This window comes from Camelus ferus, chromosome 19 (assembly GCF_009834535.1).
Source record: "Camelus ferus isolate YT-003-E chromosome 19, BCGSAC_Cfer_1.0, whole genome shotgun sequence".
Lineage (NCBI taxonomy): Eukaryota > Metazoa > Chordata > Mammalia > Artiodactyla > Camelidae > Camelus > Camelus ferus.
Genome location: NC_045714.1, coordinates 25,715,813 through 25,742,499, shown reverse-complemented (window position 1 = coordinate 25,742,499; position 26,687 = coordinate 25,715,813). Strand labels below are relative to the sequence as shown.

Below are 26,687 nucleotides of genomic sequence, written 5' to 3'. Positions count from 1 at the left end.
TTTCAGAACACAGCACAGAATCTCTCAAGCTTTACTCCACAGTGGAAAATACACTTCTTATTAAAGCAATGCAGAATATCAGTATAACATTCTTTAATGAATAAAAGTGCATCAATTACTACAATGGGGAAAATCTAATTGGGTTGTCTAAGGAAACAGAACAGGTGAGTTACAGAAGGTAATATTATCTGTTGTTGGCAGGAGTTGCTGGCTAGAGCTGGCCTGCTGCCTGGCCTTGTTTCTTTCTCTGATGTTTCTCCAATGGAAAGTTAATATGTAAAAGAAGCTTGGGAAACAGGAGTTAATTGTATGACAATGTGTTAGCACATTTTCATTTGCTCATTTTTAAACCTTGGATTTTAATGAACAACTATATGGAAACAAAATGGATAATGTAGAAGAAATAGACAAGTTTCTGGAAACATGCAATCCACCAAGACTAAAGGAAGAATAAAATGACCACTTAAACAAATCAATCACTAAATGAAATCAAATTAGCAATGAAAAAACATCCCTACAAACAAACGTCCAGGACCAGATGGCTTCCCGTGGGAATTCTACCAAACATACAAAGAAGAACTCATACCAGTCCTTCTCAAATTCTTACAGAAGTTTGAAAAGGAGGGAGTAATCCCAAACTAATTCTATGAAGCCACCATAACCCTGATACCAAAATCAGACAGACACTACCAAAAAAGAAAATTACAGACAAATATCAACTGAACATAGATTCAAAAGTCCTCAACAGAATATTAGCAAACAGAATCCAAATAAAAATGCTATACCATGAACAAGTTGGGTGCATCCTAGAAACACAAGGATGATTCAGCATATGCAAATCAAACAATGTAATACACCTCATCAACAAAAGCCACATGATCATCTTAATAGATGCAGAAAAAGCATTTGATAAAATTCAACACCCATTTATGATAAAAATCCTCACCAAAGTGGGTATAAGGGGAACATATCTTAACATAATAAAAGCTATTTATGACAGAATTATAATACTTAATGGTGAAAAACTGAAAACATTCCCACTAAAATCTGGGACAAGACAAGGCTGTCTACTCTCACCACTCCTATTCAACATAGTCTTGGAAGTCCTAGCCACAGCAATCAGACAAGAGAGGGAAATTAAAGGGGCCCAAATTGGAAAAGAAGAGGTAAAATGATCGCTATATGCCAATGACATGTTATTATTTAGAGAAAACCCAAAAAAGATCCACACAAAAACTACTAGAACTAATCAGATAATTCAGCAAGATAGCAGGATACAAGATTAATGTACAAAAATCAGTGCATTTCTTTACACTATTGAAGAATCAACAGGAAAAGAAAGTAAAGAAGCAATCACTTTTAAAATAACACCCAAAGTAATAAAATACCTAGGAATAAATCTAACCAAGGAGGTGAAAGACTTATATATGGAGAACTACAATACATTGATTAGGGAAACTAAAGAAGACTTAAAAAATGTAAAGATATCCCATGCTCCTGAATTGGAAGAATCAATATTGTTAAAATGGTCATTCTGCCCAAGGTAATCTACAGATTTAATGCAATCCCTATCAGATTACTCAGGACATATTTCACAGAACTAGAACAAAGTATATTAAAATGTATATGGAATCACAAAAGACCCCAACTTGCCAAAGCATTACTGAAGAAAAAGAATGAGGCTGGAGGAATAACCCTCCCAGACTTCAGACAATACTACAGAGCTACAGTCATTAAAACAGAATGGTATTGGTACAAAAACAGGCATGAATCAATGGAACAGAATAGAAAGTTCAGAAATAAACCCACAAATCTGTGGTCAATTAATATTGCCCAAGAGGCAAGAACAAACAACTGAATAAATACAGTCTCTTCAGCAAATGGTGTTGGGAAAACTGGACAGCAACATGTAACTCAGTGAAGCTAGAACACTCCCTCACTCCATACACAAAAATAAACTCAAAATGGATTAAAGATTTAAACATAAGACAAGACACAAAACCTCTTAGAAGAACCTCTTAGCAGAAAACATAGTCAAAACATTATCTCACATACATCTCAGCAATGTTCTCCTGGGGCAATCTACCACAAAAATAGAAATAAAAGCAAAAATAAACAAATGGGACCTCATTAAACTTAAAAGATTTTGCACAGCAAAGGAAACCATAAGCAAAAATTCCCAACAGCCTAATGAATGTGAGAAAATATTTGCAAAAGATGAAACTGACAAGGCCTTGATTTACAGAATATATAAACAGCTCATATGACTTAATAAGAAAAAAAAAAAAACTCATTCCAAAAATGGGGAAAAGATCTAAACAAACAATTCTCCAATGATGAAATATGAATGACCAATAGGAACATGAAAAAAATGCTCAATATCACTAATTATCAGAGAAATACATATGAAAACTACAGTGAAGTATCACCACACACCAGTCAGAATGACTATCATTCAAAAGTCCACAAACAATAAATACTGGAGAAGGTGTGGAAAAAGGGGAACCCTCCTACACTGTTTGTGGGTATGCAGTTTGGTGCAGCCCTTGTGTAAAACAGTATGAAGATTCCTCAAAAGACTAAAAATAGACTTGCCATATGACCCAGCAGTCCAACTCCTGGGCATATATTCTGAAGGAACCCTAATTCCGAAAGACACCTGCACCTCAATATTCATAGCAGCACTATTTACAATAGCCAAGACATGGAAGCAACCTAAGTGTCCATCTACAGATGAGTGGATAAATAAGTCATGGTATATTTATACAATGGAATTCTATACAGCCATTTTAAAAAATGACAACATAATGCCATTTGCAGCAACATGGATGTCCCTGGAGAATGTCATTCTAAGTGAAGTAAGCCAGAAAAAGAAAGAAAAATACCATATGATATCACTCATATGTGGAATCTAAAAAAAATAATGAAAGAAAGAAGACAAATGAACTTAAATATAAAACTGAAACAGACTCACAGACATAGAATACAAACTTGTGGTTGCCATGGGGGAGAAGTGTGGGAAGGGACAGATTGGGAGTTGGAGATTTGTAGATACTGACAGGTACATATAAAATAGATAAACAAGTATTGTATCACAACATCACACAGGGAAATATATTCAACATCTTTTAGTAGCTCATGGTGAAAAAGAATATGAAAATGAATATATGTATATTCATGTATGACTGAAAAATTGTGCTGTGCAGCAGAAATTGATGCAACAGTGTAAACTGACTATAACTCAAAAAAAAAAAAAAGAAAAACCTTGGATTTTATTAAAGAACTGTGATTTCTCCCCATCTCCACCTACCACAGAATGAAAATATCATCTTTCAGCAGTTATCCTTTTAAACAAAGTCCTGTTGCAACTCCATCACTGGAATCTTTTATGGAGTTTAGTATAACATGATTTCACCAATAAAACATACAATTTAATAATCAATAATGTATTGGGTTTAGTATTTGGTACAGAGTTTGCATTTCCTATCCACTGGCCTCATCCGTGGATGAGGATGATGGTGCACAAAATTCAATGATGCTGTCTCCAATGCAGTATTAATTTTATTATTATTATTATTATTATTATTATTATTATTATTATTATTATTATTATTATTCATTATTACCATTATTATTATTATTATTAATTATTATTATCATTCATATTATTTAGTTTCTTTCTGCCCAGCCAGCTCCAATTTGCTTTGGACAGCACAAACCCAGAGGTCCATTATATATAATGTTCAGGGCAATCATATTCTTTAACTGAAGAATGCTAGGTTTGCTAGTGTAAGTTTCAACTCAGAAGTGCTCCAGGAGGCCTCAGATTAACCTAATGAACCAACAGTCATGTATTTTGTTCTGCATTCTTCTGCAAAACTCACTTTCTCTGCTACAAAGAGAAAAGTGCAGACAGTGAAAATGGTCTCTCAGGAGTCCTGAAAACTGACCCAAGATCATGGGTCAGGTGGTTTGTACTCTAGCAATAAAGCGCTTGACTTGCTTCTCAGACAATTATGAGCTCTCATCCCATGCAGTTCCATGAGCAGCCTTGTTTGATCAAGAAAGTGAAAGGATGGCCTGTTTTCAAGCTTTCCAGTTAGAAATATCCATTGCCTTGCAACCTCCCTAGTCCAAATCAGAGTGTGAGTCTTGCCTTACCTGAGCCAAGGGACCAGGAAGGCTGTGTGTTTGGTAGGTCTTGGTATCTCCATAGCTTCATTTGAGAGCCTGTGTTCTGTGCAAGGCAACCCAAAAGCAGGCAGCTAAACACTAGGGGAATGAAAGATACAGTGGCCTTTCAACATCTGCATCGAGGATTTCTTCTAAGTTATAACTGGAAGGTGTCTGTGGTACTCTCAGCTGCCAGCCTAAAATAAGACACCAGCAACCTCTTAGTGCTAAGAACAATTCTGAGATGTTTACTCCACCTGTGGGCAGAGCATCTCTGTGACTCAGGAACCCTGCAGATAGTGACAGAGAACAAAAGTGGGAAAACTCACTTAGGGGCTCATGCCTGTGTCTAACATTGGCTCTTGGCACCAAAAATTGAGAGCTTGATATTCAAAAATCATTACTGAGTTTAGCTTGGGAATAAAAAGAGGATAGATGCAATTAAGGGGAAAGAATTATAGCTTAAAAAGCTTTTACTCTGTGTCAAAGAGCTTTGGAGTTAAATGACCTATGTCACAGGCTGCATCTACAGGTCAGTTCCTTTGTGTTTCTTTCCTTGCCTTCCTCCTGCCCCTCTCCCCCTTAATCCAGCCAAATGGATTTGTTATCCCTGAACATACACATAACAAATGAGGAACATACACATAAAAGTGGCTTGATGGAAAATAAAATCATTGTCTCTGGAGTTAGAATATGACTTGGTGTTGGCGTCTGCAGGCACTCTAATCCTGGTTCTGAAATTATAGTCATCAAGTAGAGGCTTCCTGAAATTTAAACACTATGCTATTGGTATTAATATTTTAAAACATATAGGTTTGCATCTAATAGATATTCTTTCTTTAGGCATTTGCATTATGTTATGGTTTTTATTCCTAGGAAACCTGCAGACAAAAATTTTACATATATGCAAACTTGTTAATGAGGGTAACAGGCATCAGCATTTTCTGCTCAGTGTCAAAGATTGTGCACACAATCAACTACTGAGTGTGGTAGGTCCCCTGATATACATGCTCTGTTATGGGCACCATCAAGTGATGGGCTGCCACATTTCCTTGTCGATCATATTTGACAGAATTTCATTACTTCAATCATCTTCTATTTATTGTTATTAAAAAAAAATAAGTCAGATAGCCATATTCCTTTACTTGCAGTGTGATTCTGGCATCCCTCAGTTAACCTCATTTTTAATCTTCCTTTTAGGGCTTTTGCAAGGCATCTTTTAAAGAGAAAAATTGGCATAGTAGTCGTCGGATTTCCAGCTACTCCCCTCGCAGAAGCCCGGGCTCGGTTTTGTGTTTCAGCAGCACATACCCGGGAGATGTTAGACGCAGTGAGTACACCACAGCCCAACAGAACCTGCAGGACTGGTCTTGAATTCTGGGTTCATTCTTTATTGAGCTCACTTGGGTTTCCCTGGGTTTCTCCTGGATGGTTTAAGTAAACAGCGTTTTTTTTAAAATAATAAATAATATAAAAATAAATAATAAAACTCATTGCTAATGAACAAGGGTATCCTAACAAGGTCCAACAACATGATCAACTCAGAAGATAGGAAAGAAAATCAGCTCAGTGAAGACTGAGTCAAGTTTGTGTTTTGGCTTCATAATAAAACAGATCAAGTAGCCAAATATGCTCAATTAAAAAAATATTTTTAGATTTTTTTTTATTTAGAACCATACTCTCTTTTTTGCTGTTTATCTTTTTTCCTTTTTTTTCTTTTCTTTTTTTTTTGATGGAGGTACTGGGGATGTGCTCTACTACTAAGCTATACCCACTCCCCTCAAACATCCTGCTCTTTACTTGTTCTTAAGTGCAGATGCTACTCTCACATGCTATTTCGGCATTAACTGCCTGCATCCTGACATTGCTCATGGCCACCACATCCACCATATGAAAATATACTCAAATAAACCATATGTTGGAAAACCAACAACAAAGGCAGGTCTATCATGTAAGCCAGTCCTATATGAAGTATAAGTGATTTTAAAACTACATTTCATTGTCATTTGATTTCAACCTCTGTTTAAATGAGTAATATCTAAGAAACAAGCCAGATCTGTCAGCCTGGTGTTGATGAACCTGTCTCATAATGTCAGTGTAGTTTAACAAATACTATTGGGTGTCCACTACTTGCAAAACCTGTGACAAAAAAGTCTAAGAAGGCATACTATAAACAAGCATCTAATGATAATACCACACAGAATAAATTCATTTTGGAAAATAAATACAGTCAACTTCAGGAGTGGGAAGGCGTCATGAGTAATTATCTATTAAAACAATAGATGGCAAGGTCAATGGCAATGGGAACAAGAAAAATTGATCTATGAACAGGTGTTATAAATGCATGGAGATGCCAAGATTTGGCAAATACTTGGATGCGGGGCACTGGTGGGACAAGGGAATCAAGGATAATCCAAGGTCTGTAGCCCTCCAGTGAATGGAGAAATGGCAGAACTAAGCATAAAAGTGTTATAGATAAGGTCTGTGGTAGGAAAGAACAAATCATCAAAAGGACTGGGGGAATAAAAGAGTCAATTCTAAACATGTTGGAATTACATGTTCATGGGCCATCTGGGGAAAAGAAAATCAGATTCTAGGATTTAGGAAACTATGAAAGGCTGGAGCTGCTGTAATTTGAGGAACTGAGGGACAATTAAAGACAATGGTAGAAGATATAATTTCCTAAATATAAGTGATAGGGCCAAGGTCAGACTCCAGTGGAGGGCCTCCATCCCAGGGTGGATGTAGGACCACAGACGAGGAACTAGACTTAGATGGAGCCAGAGCAGTTGGGAAAGTCATGAGCTAGTGCAGCACTAACCACAGTAAAAAAAGAAAGCTCCAAGATGGGAAATGAACAAATGTCCTCACAAAAGAGCAGAATGTTCCAGTGGGGTAAGAGATGAGGTGAAACTACTGGATTAGCAATTAGTAGGAACCTAATGTTCCTCAGAGAAGATAGTGTTAGGGGAGTAAAGGGACAGAAATAAGAATTCAAGTAATAAAAAAATGAAGATACTTTGAGCTTGAATCACACAGACAGATCCGTATCTTTCTGTTTTACCATTAAATTCTTAGGAGTTAACCAGTGTATATGACATAGTAGGTTTACAGTAATGATTTATTGGATGGTACACCAACAACTGAGTAAACTCTAGGTATGTATGTATGTATGTATATATGTATGTATGTATGTATGTATGTGTAGTCAGCTTACAATATTATGTCAATTTCTGGTGAGCAGCACAATTCTTCAGCCATACACGAATATACATATATTCATTTTCATATTATTTTTCACCATGAGCTACTGCAAGGTATTGAGTATATTTGCCTGTGCTATGTAGTATAAACTTGCTTATCTATTGTATATATACCAGTCAGTATCTGCAAATCTTGAACTTCCAGTTGATTGCTTCCCGTGTCCCCTCAAACAACCACAAGTTTGTATTCTATGTCTGTGAGTCTGTTTCAGTTTAATACATAAGTTCACTTAAAAAAAATGCCACATATGAGTGATGCCATATGATATTTTTCTTTCTCTTTCTTGTTAACTTTACTTAAAATGACATTCTCCAGGGACATTCTTGTTGCAGCAAATGGAATTATGTTGTTGCTTTTTATGGCTAAATAGTATTATTTTGTATAAATATACTACATCTTCTTTATCAAGTCATCTGTCGATGGACATTTAGGTTGTTTCCAGGTCTTGCCTATTGTAAATAGTGCTTCTATGAATATTAGGGTGCAAGTATCTTTTGGAATTAGGGTTCCCTCTAGATATGTGCCCAAGAGTGGCATTGCTGGGTCATACTGTTAGTATATTTTTAGTCTTTTGAGGAATCTTCATACTGTTTTACACAAGGGCTGCACCAGAATGCATTCCCACAAACAATGTAGGAGGGTTCCCTTTTCTCCACAGCCTCTCCAGCATTTATTGTTGTGGACTTTTGAATTATGGCCATTCTGACTGGTGTGAGGTGATACTTCATTGTAGTTTAAATTTGCATTTCTCTGATAATTAGTGATATTGAGCATTTTTTTCATGTTCCTATTGGTCAATCATATTTCTTCATTGGAGAATTTCTTGTTTAGGTCATTTCCTCATTTTTAGAATGGGTTACTTGTTTTTTCTTATTAAGTCATATGAGCTGTTTATATATTCTGGAAATCAAGCCCTTGTCAGTTTCATCTTTTGCAAATATTTTCTCACATTCATTAGGCTGTCAAGATTTTGCTTATGGTTTCTTTTGCTGTCCAAAAGCTTGTAAGTTTAGTTAGGTCCCATTTGTTTACTTTTGCTTTTATTTCTATTTTTGGGGTAGATTGCCCCAGGAGAACATTGCTGAGATGTATGTGAGATAATGTTTTGACTATGTTTTCTTCTAAGAGGTTTATTGTGTCTTGTCTTATGTTTAAATCTTTAATCCATTTTGAGTTTATTTTTGTGTATGGAGTGAGGGAGTGTTCTAGCTTCATTGAGTTACATGCTGCTGTGCAGTTTTCTCAACACCATTTTCTGAAGAGATTGTCTTTATTCCATTTTATGTTCTTGTCTCCTTTGTCAAATATTGACCACAAATTTGTGGGTTCATTTCTGGCTCTCTATTCTGTTCCATTGATTCATATGTCTATTTTTGTACCATGCTGCTTTGATGACTGTAGCTCTATAGTATTGTCTGAAGTCTGGGAGGGTTATTCCTCCAGCCTCATTCTTTTTCTTCAGTAATGCTTTGGCAAGTTGGGGTCTTTTGTGATTCCATATACATTTTAATATACTTTGTTCTAGTTCTGTGAAATATGTCCTGAGTAATCTGATAGGGATTGCATTAAATCTGTAGATTACCTTGGGCAGAATGACCATTTTAACAATATTGATTCTTCCAATTCAGGAGCATGGGATATCTTTACATTTTTTAAGTCTTCTTTAGTTTCCCTAATCAATGTATTGTAGTTCTCCATATATAAGTCTTTCACCTCCTTGGTTAGATTTATTCCTAGGTATTTTATTACTTTGGGTGTTATTTTAAAAGTGATTGCTTCTTTACTTTCTTTTCCTGTTGATTCTTCAATAGTGTAAAGAAATGCACTGATTTTTGTACATTAATCTTGTATCCTGCTATCTTGCTGAATTATCTGATTAGTTCTAGTAGTTTTTGTGTGGATCTTTTTTGGGTTTTCTCTAAATAATAACATGTCATTGGCATATAGCGATCATTTTACCTCTTCTTTTCCAACTTGGGCCCCTTTAATTTGCCTCTCTTGCCTGATTGCTGTGGCTAGGACTTCCAAGACTATGTTTAATATGAGTGGTGAGAGTGGACAGCCTTGTCTTGTCCCAGATTTTAGTGGGAATGTTTTCAGATTTTCACCATTGTGTACTATGCTGGCTGTAGATTTGTCATAAATAGCTTTAACTATATTGAGATATGTTACCCCGTACCAACTTTGGTGAGAGTTTTTATCATAAATGGGTATTGAATTTTATCAAATGCATTTTCTACAACTAGTGAGATAATCATGTGGTTTTTTGTCCTTTCTCTTGTTGATGTGGTGTATTACATTGAATGATTTGCATATGTTGAATCATCCTTGTGTTCGTGGGATGAACCCAACTTAATCGTAGTGTATCATCTTTTTTATGTGCTGTTGGATTCTGTTTGCTAATATTTTGTTCAGGATTTTTCATCTATGTTCATCAGTGATGTTGATCTATAAATTTATTTTTTGATAGTGTCTTTTCTGGTTTTGGTATCAGTGTGATAGTGGATTCATAGAATGAGTGGGAATACTCCTTCCATTTCAATCTTTTGTAAGAGTTTGCAAAGGACTGGTATGAGTTCATCTTTGTATGTTTTGTAAAATTCCCTAGTGATGTGATCTGGTCCTGGACTTTTGTATGTTGGGAGGTTTTTTATTACTCATTTCATTACATTTTATTACTGATTTCATTTCTAGTGATCATTTTTTTCAAGTGGTCAGTTTCCTCTTGATTCCATCTTGGTGGACTGTATGTTTCCAGAAACTTGTCCATTTTTTCTTGATTTTCCATTTTCTTTCCATATATTTGTTCATACTATTCTTGTATGATATTTTGTATTTCTGTGATTTTGGTTGTAGTTTTTCCATTTTTCCTTCTTATTTTGTTTATTTCGTGCTCTCTCTTTTCTCTTCTTCATGAACTTGGCAAGATGTATGTCCATTTTGTTTACTCTTTCAAAAACTCAGCTCTCGGTTTGATTGATTTTTTCTATTGTTTTTTAAAATCTCTATTTTATTTATTTCCTCCATGGTCTTTATTATTTCCTTCCTTCTAATGACTTGCTTTTTGTTGTTGTTGTTGTTGTTTTGTTTTTTGTTTGATTGTTTTGTTTTGTTTTGTTTTTTACTCTTCTATTTCTAATTCCTTTTGCTGGTAGATTAGATTGTTTATTTGAGACTGTTCTTGTTTTTTGTGAAGCCCTATTGCTATAAACTTCCCTCTTAACATTCTCTTTGCTGCATCCCATAGATTGTGGGTAGTTGTGTTTTCATTGTCGTTTGTCTCGTTGATTTAATCATTGACCTATTTATTTATTTATTTATTTATTTTTGATAGCATGTTGTTTAATCTCCATGGTGTCATTTTTGATTTCTAGTTTCATGGCTTTGGGGTCAGAAAAGATGCTTGTGATAATTTCTATTTTCTTAAAATTGTTGAGGCTTCTTTTCTGCCTGAGTACATGATCTATCCTAGAAAATGTTCCATATGCACTTGAAAAGAATGTATAAGCTATTTTCAGGGGGTGTGATGTTCTGAAAAGATCAATAAAGTCTAATTGTTCTATTGTATCATTTTATTTCTCTGTTGCCTTATTAATTTTCTGTCTGGAAGGTATGTCCTTTGATGTTAATAGAGTGTTAAAGTCTCCTACAATGATTGTATTCCTATCAATTTCTCCCTTTTTATCTGTTAGTATTTGCTTTATGTATTTCGGTGCTCCTATATTGGGTGCAAATCTGTTAGTAATTGTAATATCCTCATCTTGTATTCCTCTTCTAATCATTATAAAATGTCCTTTTTTATCTTTCCTCTGGCCTTTATTTTAAGGTCTATTTTGTCTGAAATAATTATTGCTACTCTTGCTTTCTCATTATTTCCATTTGCATAGAGTATCATTTTCCATTCTTTCACTCTCAATCAATGTGTGTCCCTCTCTCTAAAGCGGGTGTCTTGCATGCAGTATATTGTAGGTTCTTGTTTTTTTACCCCATCTGCTGTGGGTTCTGTCCAGCAGAAATCCCACCAAATAGAATGAATTATTCAAGACTCTGTGGAAAGTCAAGGGAGTGAGAGGGATTCAGAGACCAACTCCTCAAGCCTCTCAAATACTACCATATTTATTGTACAGAATCAAAGAAAAATCATCAATGTGTCATGGAATGTAGGAGTTTAAGGAAAAAACAGGATCAGGTAGAGATCATAAATTCCACAGTGAGTACAAAGGGTTAATTTATCCTCAGAGCAGTCATGGGGAAAGGGGAACAAGTTACAATCTTAAGATATAAAAAGTTAATAACAAAACAGACCACCAGACCACCAGTTTCTCATCTTGGGTGTTATAAACTATCTAAACAGCAGAAAGCATGCCTAGTGTTTATAACTGAGGGCATGTATCATTACTTTATGATGAGCAGAATAAAACCTGAACTATGGAGCTATGCTGTGTCCTGGGTTTATAGCAAGGGACACACAATGGCTTTGTCTTTGCAGAAGTAGCCCTAAGCTAAAACCCCAACTATGCAAGCAAGTCATTGTGTTTGCTTTTTACAGCAAGAAGACAGGAGTGCTGATGCACAGGTGCCTGCTAGCAAAACACATTTGTTCTTCTTAAAGATCACAAGTGGCTGGAGTCTGTAACAATTTATTAACTCAATCATGGTCTCTCACATATCACCCTCTTTTGTTTTGATTGAAGGAGATCACTTTTGATTGCAGAAAGGACATCATCACCTGGTGTTGCTGATTTGTAGAGACCTGGAGGGAGTAAATCACCTTGCAGACTATAAGAAAAACACAATTGATTACTATACAAAATCCATCAATAACCCAAGTGTGGAGGTTAAGACCATGAAGCCAGTAGATGGGGTTAAGCCATTTCATATTATCATATAATTCTTGTTGCATATTTGTTTGAGTCTCCTTTTGAATGTAAATGAGCTGCTGATTCAGCTGGGCAGAAAGAATATTGACACTATTTTGCAAATCAGAAGAAAAGACCCTTTGATGTTGTTTTTAAATAATATCCCAGTAATACCTGGGATGATTAAATTTAAGGGGGGTAACACATATATTGTCATGTTGCCAATCACATTGTAGGGCCTGGCAATGGACAATGGCTTATTGTCGATCACCAAGGCATTCCAAAGCAGCTTCCAATGCCTGATGTCAATGCATAATTGCATTATCAATTTGAGTCTGAATAATCATAACCTGAGCAACATTAGTCGTAAGATGATTAACAACTTCAGTGGTATGGATTAATTTATTAAGAGACCACTGCTACTGAATCAGTGGCAAGAATGATGTCAGCTGAGATGATAAAATCAATCAGCCAACCAATAAAGTGTTTCAATCTCCATTTTGAATTTACATGAGTTAATCTAATAAAACCATTTTTGCCCTCCCAGGTGTGGGTTAAATTAACACATAGCGAAACCTAAGGTTGTCACTTCAGAATGAGTACCTGAGAGATAATGTGAAAAGTAATGTTTATTGGGCTAATACAAGAAGTGTACCAGGCCAGAGGCTTGACATGGGTAGTATAAAATCCATCTTCAAGTGTAACATTAAGAATAGAAGATTCATAAGAAAAACATAAGAGTGAGCCGTACACAATAATACATGGTTGGAGGCATGAGAGTCTGTCAATACAATAAAACTGAGTAGTAGCAACTGTATTAGTAACATACATACTGTGTGATAGAGTCCTAGGGAAGAAGGGCAAAGCAATGTCTAGATATTAATGTGCCAGAGACTATGAGCTTGAGAATTACAGAGGTGTAAAATAGGTCCAGAGAGTCCCCCATCCATCCAGGCTACTTAGGAGGTGGCCGAAAGGCCAAAAACATTGTGAGTATGATTAGCAGAAAGATATCCTTGTGGGCCCAAATCATAGACTGTATAGTTAAAAAATAGAGCTCCATCGGGATTGGGTGCCCTGCAAGGGACCCAAGAGACAGATTGACTATGAGGACTCCATTCTTTACACATATGACAATGAGCAACAGATGTAGGACAGGCTGCAAAGGATATTTGATTAATGTCAAAAGCTGCAGCAAAAATGAAAGTTAAATTAGCAGATTTTGTGCCAGTCTTAAGTAAATAGTACAAATAAATACAAATCTTAGCATGTAAGCAAAAGAATGAATGGACATTAAATACATAATTTGGGGGGGGGGTGGAGTAGATAAAAGAAGCAGTTTCATTTAACATCATCCAATCATGATTTTCTAACAGGTGACTTTGAGGAGAGAGCCAAATTCCTCCCATCCATTGAGTATCATTAGTGCTGAGTGGGGAGTCTGCATTCCACCAAGTGACTGGTTGGAAAACCAGAGGGTCAATAATATGGTCCCAGTAAAGATGGGCCCCTGTGCTTAAGGAAAGTGACAGAAAGAGCAAAAGAAACAATACCTGAGCTGATGCATAATAAATTACTGCTAGAATGCCAGAAGCCTATATTTCAGAGTGTGAGTCATCTTTGCCTCCCTCAGGACCTTAGTAGCCTGAGTATCTAATTTCTTCATCTGGCCGCAAGAGATGTTAACAGCTTCCGGGTTGGAGACTGCTATCCAGGGTGCTGCAGAGATGATCTGTCTTTCCCATTCAGAGGGCTTGATCCCATTGGCTTCATAGGCTTTGGTCTCTGCTGTCCTTACAGATACAGTTTTTTTTTTTTTTTTTTTAATTTCTTCAGCAAGCTGCAAGCATAGAGTTGGGAGTCTCTGGTCATTCCAATCCAGGGGATGGCTTGAGAAAGTATTTGACATAATGAGCAGGTAGCCACTGGGGGCCTAGGGCAAAAGGACACAAGCATAGCCTTCCCCTAGGTAAGCAATTCAAAAGGGCTCTCCTATTCTGCTGATTTTAGGGCTATATCTTTGATAAGTACTTTAGCTTTTGGGCTATTCTCTGAATGCTGCATAAAGTGCTTTTCTGCTGCTGATAAGCCTTGGGAATCACAGTTAAGAAAATTAAGGGTGTATAACACTTTATTCAGATTTTGCTGATGGTATCCCTGATGGGTTCCCCTTGTTTTGTTTTAACATTTGCTTCAAGGTATGATGGGACCATTCAATAATGGCCTGACCTGTGGGATTATAAGGAATCCCAATAATATGTTGAACATCCCAATATTGACAGAATAGTTTAAATTTCTGAGATGTATAACCAGGACCACTGTCTGTCTTAATCTGTTGAGGCTTACCCATATAGGCAAAAGAGAGAAGGAGATGTTTGATAATATGTTTAGTTTGTTCCCTGATATGCAGTGAGGCCAAGACAAAATGAGAAAAAATAACAATGGACACATTCAGATACTTCAACTTTTCAAAGTAGGGGATATGTGTGATGTCCTCTTGCCATACATGATTATGGGATAAGCCCCTGGGGTTTACAAGCCTTGATGGTTGACTGTTGGCTACTCATTGACAGTCAGGACAGGGAGCAATGCTTTGCTTATCCTGTGCCTTGGTGAGATGAAACTGTTTGATGAGGAATTCATAATTCTAGTGAAAAAACTCATGAGAATGTTGCACAGTCTTAGAGGCCTGGCTAAAGCCAACAAGTTGATCTGCAATTTCATTCCCTAATGTCAGAGGGCCAGGCAGATTACTATGAGAGTAAATACAGGTGATAAATAAAAGGTGGTGTAATTTATCAATGAGGGATTGAAGAGAAAGGAAAAGAGAAAGTAGGTTCTGATCATTCAATTCTTTGACAATAGCTTCCTCTATATGCTTCACTACATAAACCACATACTGAGTGTCTGTGACCATATTGAGGGGTTGAGAAGAAAAGTGTTGTAAAGCCATAATGGCAGCATTCAGTTCAGCCCTCTGGGTAGAGGGCTGACCTGAAGTGACCAAGTTTCTCCAGTTCTTAAACCACACAATGGCTGATTTAGTAGTTTTTCCAGAACCATCAATAAAGACTGTAAGAGCACCTGGGATGGGGGAGTATATCACCTTAGAGGGTAAAGTGACATTGAGCAAAGGTAATTGTTGTAAGGGCTTACCTGAGGGCAAAGAGTAAATAAATAGTCCCGTGAAGTCAGCCAAATCTGCCTGAAATTCCAAAGATTGGGAGAACAAATGATTAAAATTTTCCAGTGAAACTCCAGGGAAGATAACATCAGGCTCATAACCAGTGAATTTCTCACAGTGAAGTCATCCTTTAAAGAGTAAATCTGTAAGCTGTTGAGTATAAGCTGTTAAAGTTTTCTTAAAGGAATGAGATAGAAAAAGCCATTCAAGTCACCATATTCCATTAATCAGCTGTCCTAAGATACCTGTGGGAGAGTGAACAGTTGGAAAAAGAAATAGATAAACATGGTTTCCAATTTGTTGATGAGAAAGCTGCCTTTGTGACAGGGCTCACTCCACAAGAGTGACTTCTTGTAAAGCTTCAGGAGTTAGTGTTCGTGGGGAGTCCAAAGCAGAGTCCACTTTAAAATATTAAACAAATGAGACAATTGATCTGTAGGGATGCCAAGAACTGGACAAATCCAGTTAATGGCCCTGGAAACTTTTTGAAAATCATTAAGAGTTTGTAGGTTTTCTGTCTGCAAATGAATAGGTTCAGGCTGGATAGCTTGGTGGAAAACAATGTAACCTAGATACTTCCAAGGTTGTTTAACTTGTACTTTATCTGGAGCTATTTGTAAACCAAAAGGAGCAAAGAGGGTTGTAGAAGCACTTTCGCTTTGCCAGTAAAGTTAGAATCAATTAATTGAGATAAAACCAGAATGCCTTGCTGTGATATGTCTGAGCAGCCTATGATTAGACCTGGGTCCCTTCAGTGAAAGGGCCAGAGATTCCAGTGAATGTGGAGTATATACAATCTTGTTTCCTAAGAATTAATTCTGAGGTAGAACATAAGTCCACTGTGGAGGTGCTGCTGAAGGGGTTTCTGCAGGACCGGACTGAGGAGGCTGGGTCATAAAGACCTGTGTTTGAGCTGGCTAGGCAGGATTGCTCCTCTTGGGGTTCAGGGTGTGGAAGCTGTTGCCCCATTTCCCCAAATTGAATTGCCATCCTTATCACATTTAGAATGACATTGATTCACACAATTTCTTCCTTTGCTGCACTGAAGGCAGTCTTTGCTAGGCAATATCTGAGGTGGACCTCCTTGCCCTCCCTTATTGTACTGGTGGCATTCCTTTTGAATATGGCCAGGTTTACCACACTTAAAGCAGGTCAGATCAGAGGGGGATCTCATTAAAGCTGCAAGGACCTGAGCATGATGGGTTTCAGTTCCCACATTGTGGCAAGCCTTTATATAATCAGCTATATATGTTTTTGAGTTCAAATACTGGAAAGAGCTGCCTGGCAATCTGCAGTAATATTTTCATAAGCCAGCTGTTGCAAGAGCACTTTTGCTGCCTCCTGATTATCTACTTGGTGAGAGATGCTCTGTTCTAAGTGATTAAAAAATCAGCATAAGGTTCTGTGGTGCCTTGTCAAATGATACCGAAGGAATCTGTAACAGCTCTGGTATCCAGAAACTTAGAACATGCCATAAAGGCAATATCAGTACATTGCTTAAAAGTCAGCTTATCCATATGGACCTGTTGCTGAGTATTAGCATATTGACCTGTTCATTCAAGCATTTCTACAGCATCAGCATTGTAAGCAGTTTGTAAGAGACAACCTTCATGATTTTCAGAAGACCAAACAGCAAATTGAGCAGGAATTAAGACAGTTTTTTTATAAGAGCTTTCCAATCCCAAGGAGTCATAACATAAATTTCCAGTTGTATCAAAAATACTTTTAGTAAATGAACTCTGAATCCCATTTTCCATAACACTAGTTTTTAGTTCCTTGAATACCGAGAAAGGGAGAGACTCATGCTTAATACCTTGCCCATGCCACACAATCTCCAGGTAAGCATGCAGCTCTCCCGAGTGTAATCCTTCTTTAAAACATTGTTGCATAGCAGTTTGCTTACAATCATACTCTTCGGGAGAGGGAGGAGTAGGTGGTGGCAGAAGCAAGTTGATTTCCTGTAAAAGAGGGGCAGATGGTGCAGAAAGGACTGGGGGTGAAGAAGTAGGAGGAGAAGAAGGGAGAGAACAGTGCTCTGGTTCAGCATAATTATTCTGCAAGGAAGAATACAAGGGACATAAAGCACTGCATACCAAACTCCAAGTAGTTAAAATGGAAGTGGGGATTTTCTCCCCTTGCTGATGCCTACATTTTAAATTCTTACCAACTTATTCCCAGAGTTCCAAATCAGTTGTTTCATGGTCTGGAAATGAGGGACGAACCTCCCATACCATTTGTAACAATTTAATAAGTTGCTCTTCTGACATAGAGCAGTGAGCTGATTTCAGCGTATCCTGCAATGTGTGGAGGTAGGTCATTTGCTCCTTAGTTAGCTGTTGACCCATAGGAAGAAAATAAGAGAAAAACAAAGCTCTCACTGAATTCTAAGCACTTTGGCAACTATCCCAAGTGGGCGTTGCTGTTCCTTTACCAGGATGAAATTTACAGGGATCCAGATGCAATTTCTCTCTCCAGCTGAAGCATGACGGTTCCGTCGCTGTGCAGGCAATCACTTTGGGGTCAACAGCTGTGGATTCTGTCTAGCAAAAGTCTTTCTGATATGGAGAATTACTCAAGACTCTGTGGATATTTAAGGGAGTGAGAGGGAGTCAGAGACAAACTTCTCAAGCCTCTCAAACACTCCTATATTTATTGTGCACAATCAAAGAAAAGAACACAAACAATTGTGTCATGGAATGTAGAAACTTAAGGAAAAACAGGATCTGGTAGAGATCATGAATTCCACGTGGGTACAAAGGGTTAATTTATCCTCAGGGCAGTCATGAGGAGAGGTGAACAAGGTACATTCTTCAGATATAAGAAGTTGATTACAAAACAGGCCACCAGGCCACCAGTTTCTTGTCTTGGGTGTTATAGACTAATTAAACAGTGGAAAGCATGTCCAGTGTTTATAGCTGAGGGCATGGGTCATTGCTTTGTGATGAGCAGAGTAAATCCTGAACTATGGACCTATGTTTAAAACAAGCCATGCCCTGCATTTATAGCAAGGGACACACAATGGCTTTGCCATTGCAGAAGCAGACCTAAGCTAAAACCTCAACTATGCAAGCAAGGCATTGTCTCTGCTTTTTACAGCAAGGAAACAGGAGTGCAGATGCACAGGCTCCTGCTAGCAAAGCAAACTTGTTCTTAACAGTCACAAGTGGCTAGAGTCTGTTACAATTTATTAAACCAATTATGGGCTCCCACAGCTTGCCACTGTATATCTTTTGACTGGAGAATTTAGTCCATTGACATTTACAGTAATTACTTATAGATGCATGTATATTGGCATTTTGAACTTAGTTTTGCAGTTGATTTGTCATTTCCTCTTTGTTCCTTTCTTTTTCTTCTTGTGGTTTGATAAATTTCCTTTGTATTATCTTGGTTTCTTTTTAGTTTATGTGACTCTGTTGTAAGCTTTTGGCGTGTGGTTACCCTATTTTGTACATATATTAACCCATTACTATATCTGTTTGTTTTAAACAGTAATATAAGCTCAAACTCATCCTACTGAGAACAAAAGAAAAGAAAAAAAAGGAAACAAACTCTATGTTTCTTGCTCCCCTCTCCCAAACTTAATGATGTAGATATCCTCTTTTACAATTTCATGTTTACTCTATTATAATTCATGGTAATTATCACCTTTCCAATTATGGTTTTCTCTTCTCTGTAACATCCTGATTCTTTTCTATTTAGAGTAGACCTTTTAATTTTTTTTAGCATAGGTTTAGTGTTGCTAAATTCTTTTAGTTTTTTCTTCTCTGTGAAGTTCTTTATCTCTCGTTCTATTCTAAAGGATAGCATTCCTGGTTGAAGTATCCTAGGTTACATCCTTTTTGTATTCAGGACTATGAATATATATTTCCACTCCCTTCTAGCCTGTGGTGTTTGCATAGAGAAATCACCTGAAAGCCTTATGGAGATTTATTTGTAAATCACTCTTTGTTTTTCTCTTGTTACTTTTTGAATCGTTTCTTTATCCTTTACCCTGACCATCCTGATTACAATATGTCTTGGTGTAGGTCTGTTTGGGTTTTTCTTTTTTGGGACTCTGTGCTTCCTATACTCGGTTATCTGATTCCTTATTTAGGTTTGGGAAATTTTCAGTCATGATTTCTTCAAATGCCTTTTCAATCCCCTTTGCTGTTTCTTCTTCTGGGACCACTACTATGCGTAGGTTGACATGCTTTATATTATCCCTTATATTGTTTTCATTGGTTTTTATTTATTTTCCTTTCAGTTGTTCTGATTGAGTGATGTCTGTTTTCCTCTCTTCTAAGTCACTTATTCATTCATCTGCATTATCTAGCCTACATTTTACAGCCTTTACCTCAGCTCTCATCTCAGCAAATGAGTTTTCCAATTTTAATTGGTTCCTCTTTATAGTTTCAACTTCCTTTTTCATATATTATCTGTTTCTATTCAGAATCTCATTTAGTTCCTTCAGTATTTTGATCACTCTGTTTTTTGAAATCATGATCACATAGACGATCAACTTCTATTGCATTGATTGTTCTTTCAGGGGATTTTTCTCATTCTTTTATTTAGGAATGATTCCTCTGCTTCTTCAATTTACTTATATCTCTCTGGCACTATGGATTATGGAGTATAAATTATCTACTGTGATCCTGAAAGTGTGTATATATGTATGTATTTATGTATGTATGTATGTATGTATTTATCTAAAGTAGACATAGAAATGCAACTAAAAAATAAATTTAAAAGAAGACAACAATTTTGAAAATAGAGTAAAATCAATAACAGGAGAATAAAAATAGAAACATCTAGTTGAGATGAAATTAAAAAAAACTAAAAGAAGAAAAAAAAGATTTGAAAACAATATAATCAATAACAGAAGAATAAAACAAAGAGAAATAAAAATCAAATTGAGAGAAATTTGTATAAAGTAAAAGAAGGAGAGTAAGAGCCAAGATGGTGGAGTAGAGGGAAACTGATCGCCCACTCTCTCCCACATATACACCAAAAACTCACATCCATGGACCCACCCAGCCAACCAGAACACCTGCTGAACTCCAACAGAACATGACCCTCTTCAAAAGAAAAAGATGTCAATAATCTGGTAGGAGAAAAGGAAAAAAGAAGGAAGAAAAATCAAAACAGTGTGGGACCTGACCCATGGGGAGCAAGCGGCAAAAGAGGAATAGCCCTCATTCGCTGAAGCTCCCCCACCCCAAACAGGTCAGCAGGATGGAGGGGAAACCTCGGAGGCTCAGATCTGTATGGGCCAGCCCTTGATCAACAGAACTAAGTTAAATGAGCATAGAAGGTAAATACAACCCCCAGGCCTAGGGGTAAAACAACAGGTGGGGGATGGGACAGGCAGCCCGAGCCAGGCAGAGGACTAGGCAACCGCAGGGACTTCAGAATACTGCATGCAATGGATGAGTGGGTACACAGGGCAAAACAACATGGGCCCTCCATAAAATAACAAGGCTGATGTGCTCTGGGGGGAAGAGTGCCATACCCCACCTCAGAAAATCTGCTGAAGGTTTTTGAGAGAAGAGAGGTGGGGCTCAGCCATAGCTGCAATATCATCGGGTGCTTAGCACCCAGATCGGGGCAGGGTTCATACCTGAATCAATACCTAAGGGCTTAGCAGCCTCAAAGGCCAGACAGAGTCTTGTTTACAGCCTGAGGCAAATAGCATCTTTCTGCTTTGGTACCTCAGAGAACTGAAGGTGCAAAGACAAACAAGGAGCTGAGTTTTGTCATGGAATATGGGTAGGGCTGTTCTTCTATCTTCCCTGAGCCTGCATACAGAGCCTGGACCTGGGGTAGAGTGGGCAGCTGCACAGAGTAGGGGAGTGACCATGACAGGTGAGAGTGGGCAGCTCCCTGCCTTCCAGGCAATAGTGCAGCACCTGGCTGTGGTGATGAGAAGAGGCACAATTCTCCCGCCTATCTCACCTGACCACAGCATCTGACTGAGGCATCGGGAGGAGGAGTGACCCACCCGCCCACCATGTAAGAGTGCAGCACCTGACCACAGTGCTGGGAGGGGGCACAATATACTTGCCAACAGGCAGTAGGAGCAGCATAGATGAGGGATGCCAACAGAGGGCCTCTGGAAGTAGCAAGCTGAGTTCATGAAACAGGGCAAAGACACAAAGACTTCTTGGTAAAATCATTAAGAGCGCACAGTCTCCAGGAGAACACATCCCCCTTTTTCTTTTAATTTTTTTTTAATCTATTCCATTTTCTATTACCTTTTTAATTTTTACTTTTTAAACAATTACATGTACTTCCAGTTTTAATTCCTTTTAAGTATTTCTTTTAAAATATTTTTATTATTATTAGATTTAAAAATCCACCTAAATTCATTTTTATTTTGCTTAGTTTTGATCTCCTGTTATTGATTATACAAAAGTTTCAAATTTTGTGTTTTGCTCTTATCTCCTTTTTTAAAGGTTTTTAAAAGATGTCACAGCTTGATTGCTATTCTGTTTCAACTTGCTCTTCTATTATCAATTATAAACTGTTTCAAACCTTTTTCCTCTGTGTTTTAAAAATTCTGTCTTTTTTTAAAGTTTTATTCCTGCATAGGAGTTAGATAAATAAATAAATACACTCTTTAAGGACCAGAATAGATAACTGATACTCAATAAGCTACAATGCCAGAGAGATATGAGCAAGATTGAGAAGCAAAGGAATTGCCCCCGATTAAAAGAGCAAGATAAATCCCCTGGGAGAACGATCAATGAAATAGACATTAATGGCCTACTAGATCAAAATTTCAAAGAAGGAGTGACCAAACTATAGAAGGAACTAAAAGAAATAGTGTTTAGAGATATAAAATATGTTAAAAATGAAATTGAAGTTAAAAAGAAGAGCCAAGTAGAATTGTTAAACTCATTTGCTGAGAGGGGAGCTGATCTAAACTATACAAAGCAGACTAGATAATGCAGCAGAACAAATAAGTGACCTAGAAGATAAGACAACAGAAAGTACCCAATCATTACAGCAGAGAGAAAAACAAATGAAAACAATATAAGGGACCTATTAGATAATATAATTTGTGCCAATCTAGGCATAATAGGGGTTCCAGAAAGGGAAGAAAGAAAAAAGGATATTGAAAAGATATTTGAAGAAGTCATGACTGAAAAATTCACAGACATAAAGAAGGAATCAGATATACAAGTACAGGAAGCCCAGAAGTCCCCAAACAGGAAGAACCCAAACAGATCCACCCCAAGACATATCATAATCTAGATGGCCAGAATCAAGGATAAAGAAATGATTCTAAAAGCAGAAAAAAAAATGAATGAGTTACAAGGGAACCCCCATAAGGCTCTCAGCTGATTTCTCTACACAAACACTACAGGCCAGAATAGAGTGGCATTATATATTCAAAGTCTTCAGTGAAAACATGATGCAGCCTAGGATACTTCATCCAGCAAGGCTATCCTTTAGAATAGAAGGAGAGATACAGAATTTCACAAACAAGCAAAAACTAGAAGAGTTTAGCAACACTAAACCCATGCTAAAAGAAATTGAAAGGTTCTACTCTAAAATAGAAAAGCAGCAGGATTTTACAGAAATGATAAAATTGTAACTGGAAAGGTGATAACTACCATGAATTACAAATAGAATAAACAGGAAATTGCAAAAGAAGACATCTAAATCATTAAGAGTGGGAGAAGGAAATGAGAAAATATAGAGTCTTTTCGTTCTTTAAAAAAATTTTTTTTTTTTGTTCTCGGTAGCATAGGTTTGAACTTATATTACTGTTTAATACAAACCTTTATAGTAATGGGCTAATAAACTTACATAAAAGGGCAACCACAAGCCAATAACGTACAAGTGAGTCACAAAAACTAAATAAAATCCATGATAATACAAAGGAAAATTAAAAAACCACAAAAGGAAGAAGAAAGGAACAAAGAGGAAATACCAAATCAACTGCAAATATAAGTTCAAAATGGTAATAAACATACATGTGTCATTAATTACTGTAAATGTTAATGGACTAAATGCTCCAGTCAAAAGATACAGAGTGGCAGACTGTATAATAAAGCAAGAACCTTCAATATGCTGCATTCAAGAGACCCACTTTAGGGAGAAGGACACATATAGATTTGAGAGTGAAAGGATGGAAAAGGATATTCTATGCAAATGGAAAAGCAAAAAAACAGGTGTAGCAATACTGATTTCAGACAAAATAGACTTTAAAAAAAGGCCATAACAAAAGATAAAGAAGGACGTTTTATAATGATTAAAGGAGGAATACAAATGAGGATATCACACTCGTTAATATATATTCACCCAATATGGGAGCACCTAAGTACATAAAACAGTTACAGAGATAAGGGGGGATATTGATGGGAATACAATCATTGTCAGAAATTTTAACACCATATTAACATCACTAGACAGATCTTTCAGACAAAATAAATAAGGCAACAGAGAAATTAAATGATACAATAGAAAAATTGGATTTGGTGGATATTTTCAGAGCATTACACTCCCAAAAATTAGGATACACATTCTTTTCAAGTGGACGTGGAACATTTTCCAGGATTGATCATGTACTTGGGCAGAAAAAAAAGCCTCAACAATTTTAAGAACTTAGAAATTATCTCAAGCATGTTTCCTGACCACAATACCATGAAACTAGAAATCACCCATGGAGAAACAAAGGAGAAAACAAGAAAAGCATGGAGATTAAACAATATGCTATTTAAAAACCAATGGGTCAATTATGAAATCAAAGTTTAAATTAAAAAAAAAACTTGAAACAAATGATAATGAAAAGACAACCACACAAAAAATTTATGGGACTCAGCAAAAGCAGTGCTAAGAGGGAATTTAGTAGTGATACAGACCTTCTTCAAAAAAGAATAATCATCTCAAACAAACAATCCAACCCACCAGCTAAAAGAATCAGAAAGAGAAGAGAAACAAAAAAAGTCAGCAGAAGGAAGGAAATAATAAAGATCAGGGAAGAAATAAATATAATAGAGAGTAAAACAACAATAGAAAAAAATCAATCAAACCAAAAGCTGTTTTCTTTTTTTTTTTAAAGTAAATTGATAAACCTCTGGCAAAACTTACAAAGATGAAAAAAGAGAGAGCACAAATTAGAAAAATAAGAAAAAGAAAATGGAGAAATTACAACAAATAAAATAGAAATACAGAATATCATATGAGAATATTATGAAAAACTATATGGAACCAAACTGGATAACCTAGAGGAGATGGACAAGTTTCTGGAAATATACAGTCCACCTGGACTGAATCAAGAAGAAACTGAGCATTTGAACAAACCGATCACTAGAAATGAAATCGAATTAGCAATAAAAAACCTCCCTACAAATAAAAGTCCAGGACTGGATGGCTTCACCATGGAATTCTACCAAACATGCAAAGAAGTCATACCAGTCATTCTCAAACTAATCCAGACTATTGAAAAGGAGGGAATATTCACAAACTCATTCTATGAAGTCAAAATCACCCTGATACCACCAAAACCAGGCAGACACTGCCAAATAAGTGAATTACAGACCCATATCACTGATGAGCATAGATGCATAAATCCTTACTAAAATAAAAGCAAATACAATCCAAGAGCACATAAAAACAATTATACATCATGATCAAGTGGGGTTCATCACAGGGACACAAATGTGGTTCAACATATGCAAATCAATCAATGTAATACATCACATCAACAAGAGAAAGGACAAAAACTACATATCATCTCAATAGATGCTGAAAAAGCATTTAATAAAATTCAACACCCATTTATGATAAAAACTCTCACCAAAGTGGGTATAGAGGGAACACATGTCAACATAATAAAAGTCTGTATATGACAAACCTACAGCCAGCATAGTACTCAATTGTGAAAAACTCAAAATCTTCCCACTAAAATCTGAGACAAGACAAGGATGCCCATTATCACCACTCCTATTCAACATAGTCTTGGAAGCCCTAGCCACAGCAATCATGCAAGAGAGAGAAATAGAAAGGGATCAAAATTAGAAAAGAAGAGGTAAAAGTGCCACTATATTCAGATGACATGATACTATATACTGAAAATCCTAAAAGTTCACACAAAAACTACTAGAACTCATTGAAGAATTCAGCGAGGTAGCAGGTTACATGATTCACGTTCAAAAATCAGTTGCATGTCTTTACACTAATGATGAATCAACAGAAAAATAAAGTAAAGAGACAATCCCCTTTAAAACAGCACCCAAATTAATAAAATACCTGGGAATAAATCTAACCAAGGAGGAGAAAATTTTATACAGGGAAAACTATAAACCATTGATGAAGGAAATTAAAGAAAACTTTAAAAAATGGAAAGATATCCCATGCTCCTGGATCGGAAGAATCAATATTGCTAAAATGGTCACACTGCCCAAGGCAATCTACAGATTTAATGCAATCCCTATCAAATTACCCAGGACATATTTCACAGAACTAGAACAGGTCATAATAAAATGTATATGGAACCACAAAAGACATAGAATTGCTAAAGCATTACTGAAGAGAAAGAAAGAGGCTGGAGGAATAACTCTCCCAGACTTCATATAACACTGTAAAGCTACAGTCATCAAGACAGCATGGTATTGGTACAAAAACAGACATATAGATCAATGGAACAGAATAGAGAGCCCAGAAATGAACTCACAAACTTTTGGTCAACTCATTTTCGACAAAGGAGGCAAGAATATACAATAGAATAAAGACAGTCTCTTCAGCAAATGGTGTTGGGAAAACTGTACAGCAGCATGTAAAGCAATGAAGCTAGAACACTCCATTACACCATACACAAAAATAAACTCAAAATGGATCAAAGTCTTAAACATAAGACAAGATACAATAAACCTTCTAGGAAAAATTATAGGCAAAGCATTATCTCACTTACATCTCAGCAATATTATTGTAGGGCAGTCTACCCAAGCAATAGAAATAAGAGCAAGAATAAACAAATGGAACCTAATGAAACTTAAAAGCTTCTGCACAGCAAAGGAAACCATGAGTAAAACAAAATGACAACCTATGGAATGGGAGAAAGTTTTTGCAAATGATGAAACCAACAAAAGCTTGATCTCCAGAATACATAAAAAGCTCATATGACATAATAAGAAACAAACAAACAAACAACCCAATCCAAAAATGGGCAGAAGACCTAAACAAAGAATTCTCCAATGAAGAAATACAAATGATCATTAGGC

General features: G+C 36.6%; 1 protein-coding gene and 1 long non-coding RNA gene across 3 annotated transcripts in view; one reads left to right on the top strand and one right to left on the bottom strand.

The window, feature by feature from the left end:
* Positions 1 to 26,687, top strand: part of LOC102513007 (serine palmitoyltransferase 3-like) — a 150,784-nt gene that overhangs the window by 114,982 nt on the left and 9,115 nt on the right. For both annotated transcript variants that reach the window (XR_004313106.1, XM_032461816.1), the window contains exon 11: positions 5,374 to 5,503. Coding sequence is in view for 1 of the 2 variants with exons in the window: in XM_032461816.1 (XP_032317707.1) it covers positions 5,374 to 5,503 (130 nt within the window). In the remaining variant the exon portion in view is untranslated. The remainder of the gene's footprint in view (positions 1 to 5,373; positions 5,504 to 26,687) is intronic.
* Positions 643 to 25,040, bottom strand: LOC116657941. Its single transcript, XR_004313120.1, has 3 exons — positions 24,967 to 25,040; positions 13,845 to 13,849; positions 643 to 663 (listed from the first exon to the last, which is right to left on the bottom strand). It is a non-coding gene; the product is annotated as an uncharacterized LOC116657941 (long non-coding RNA).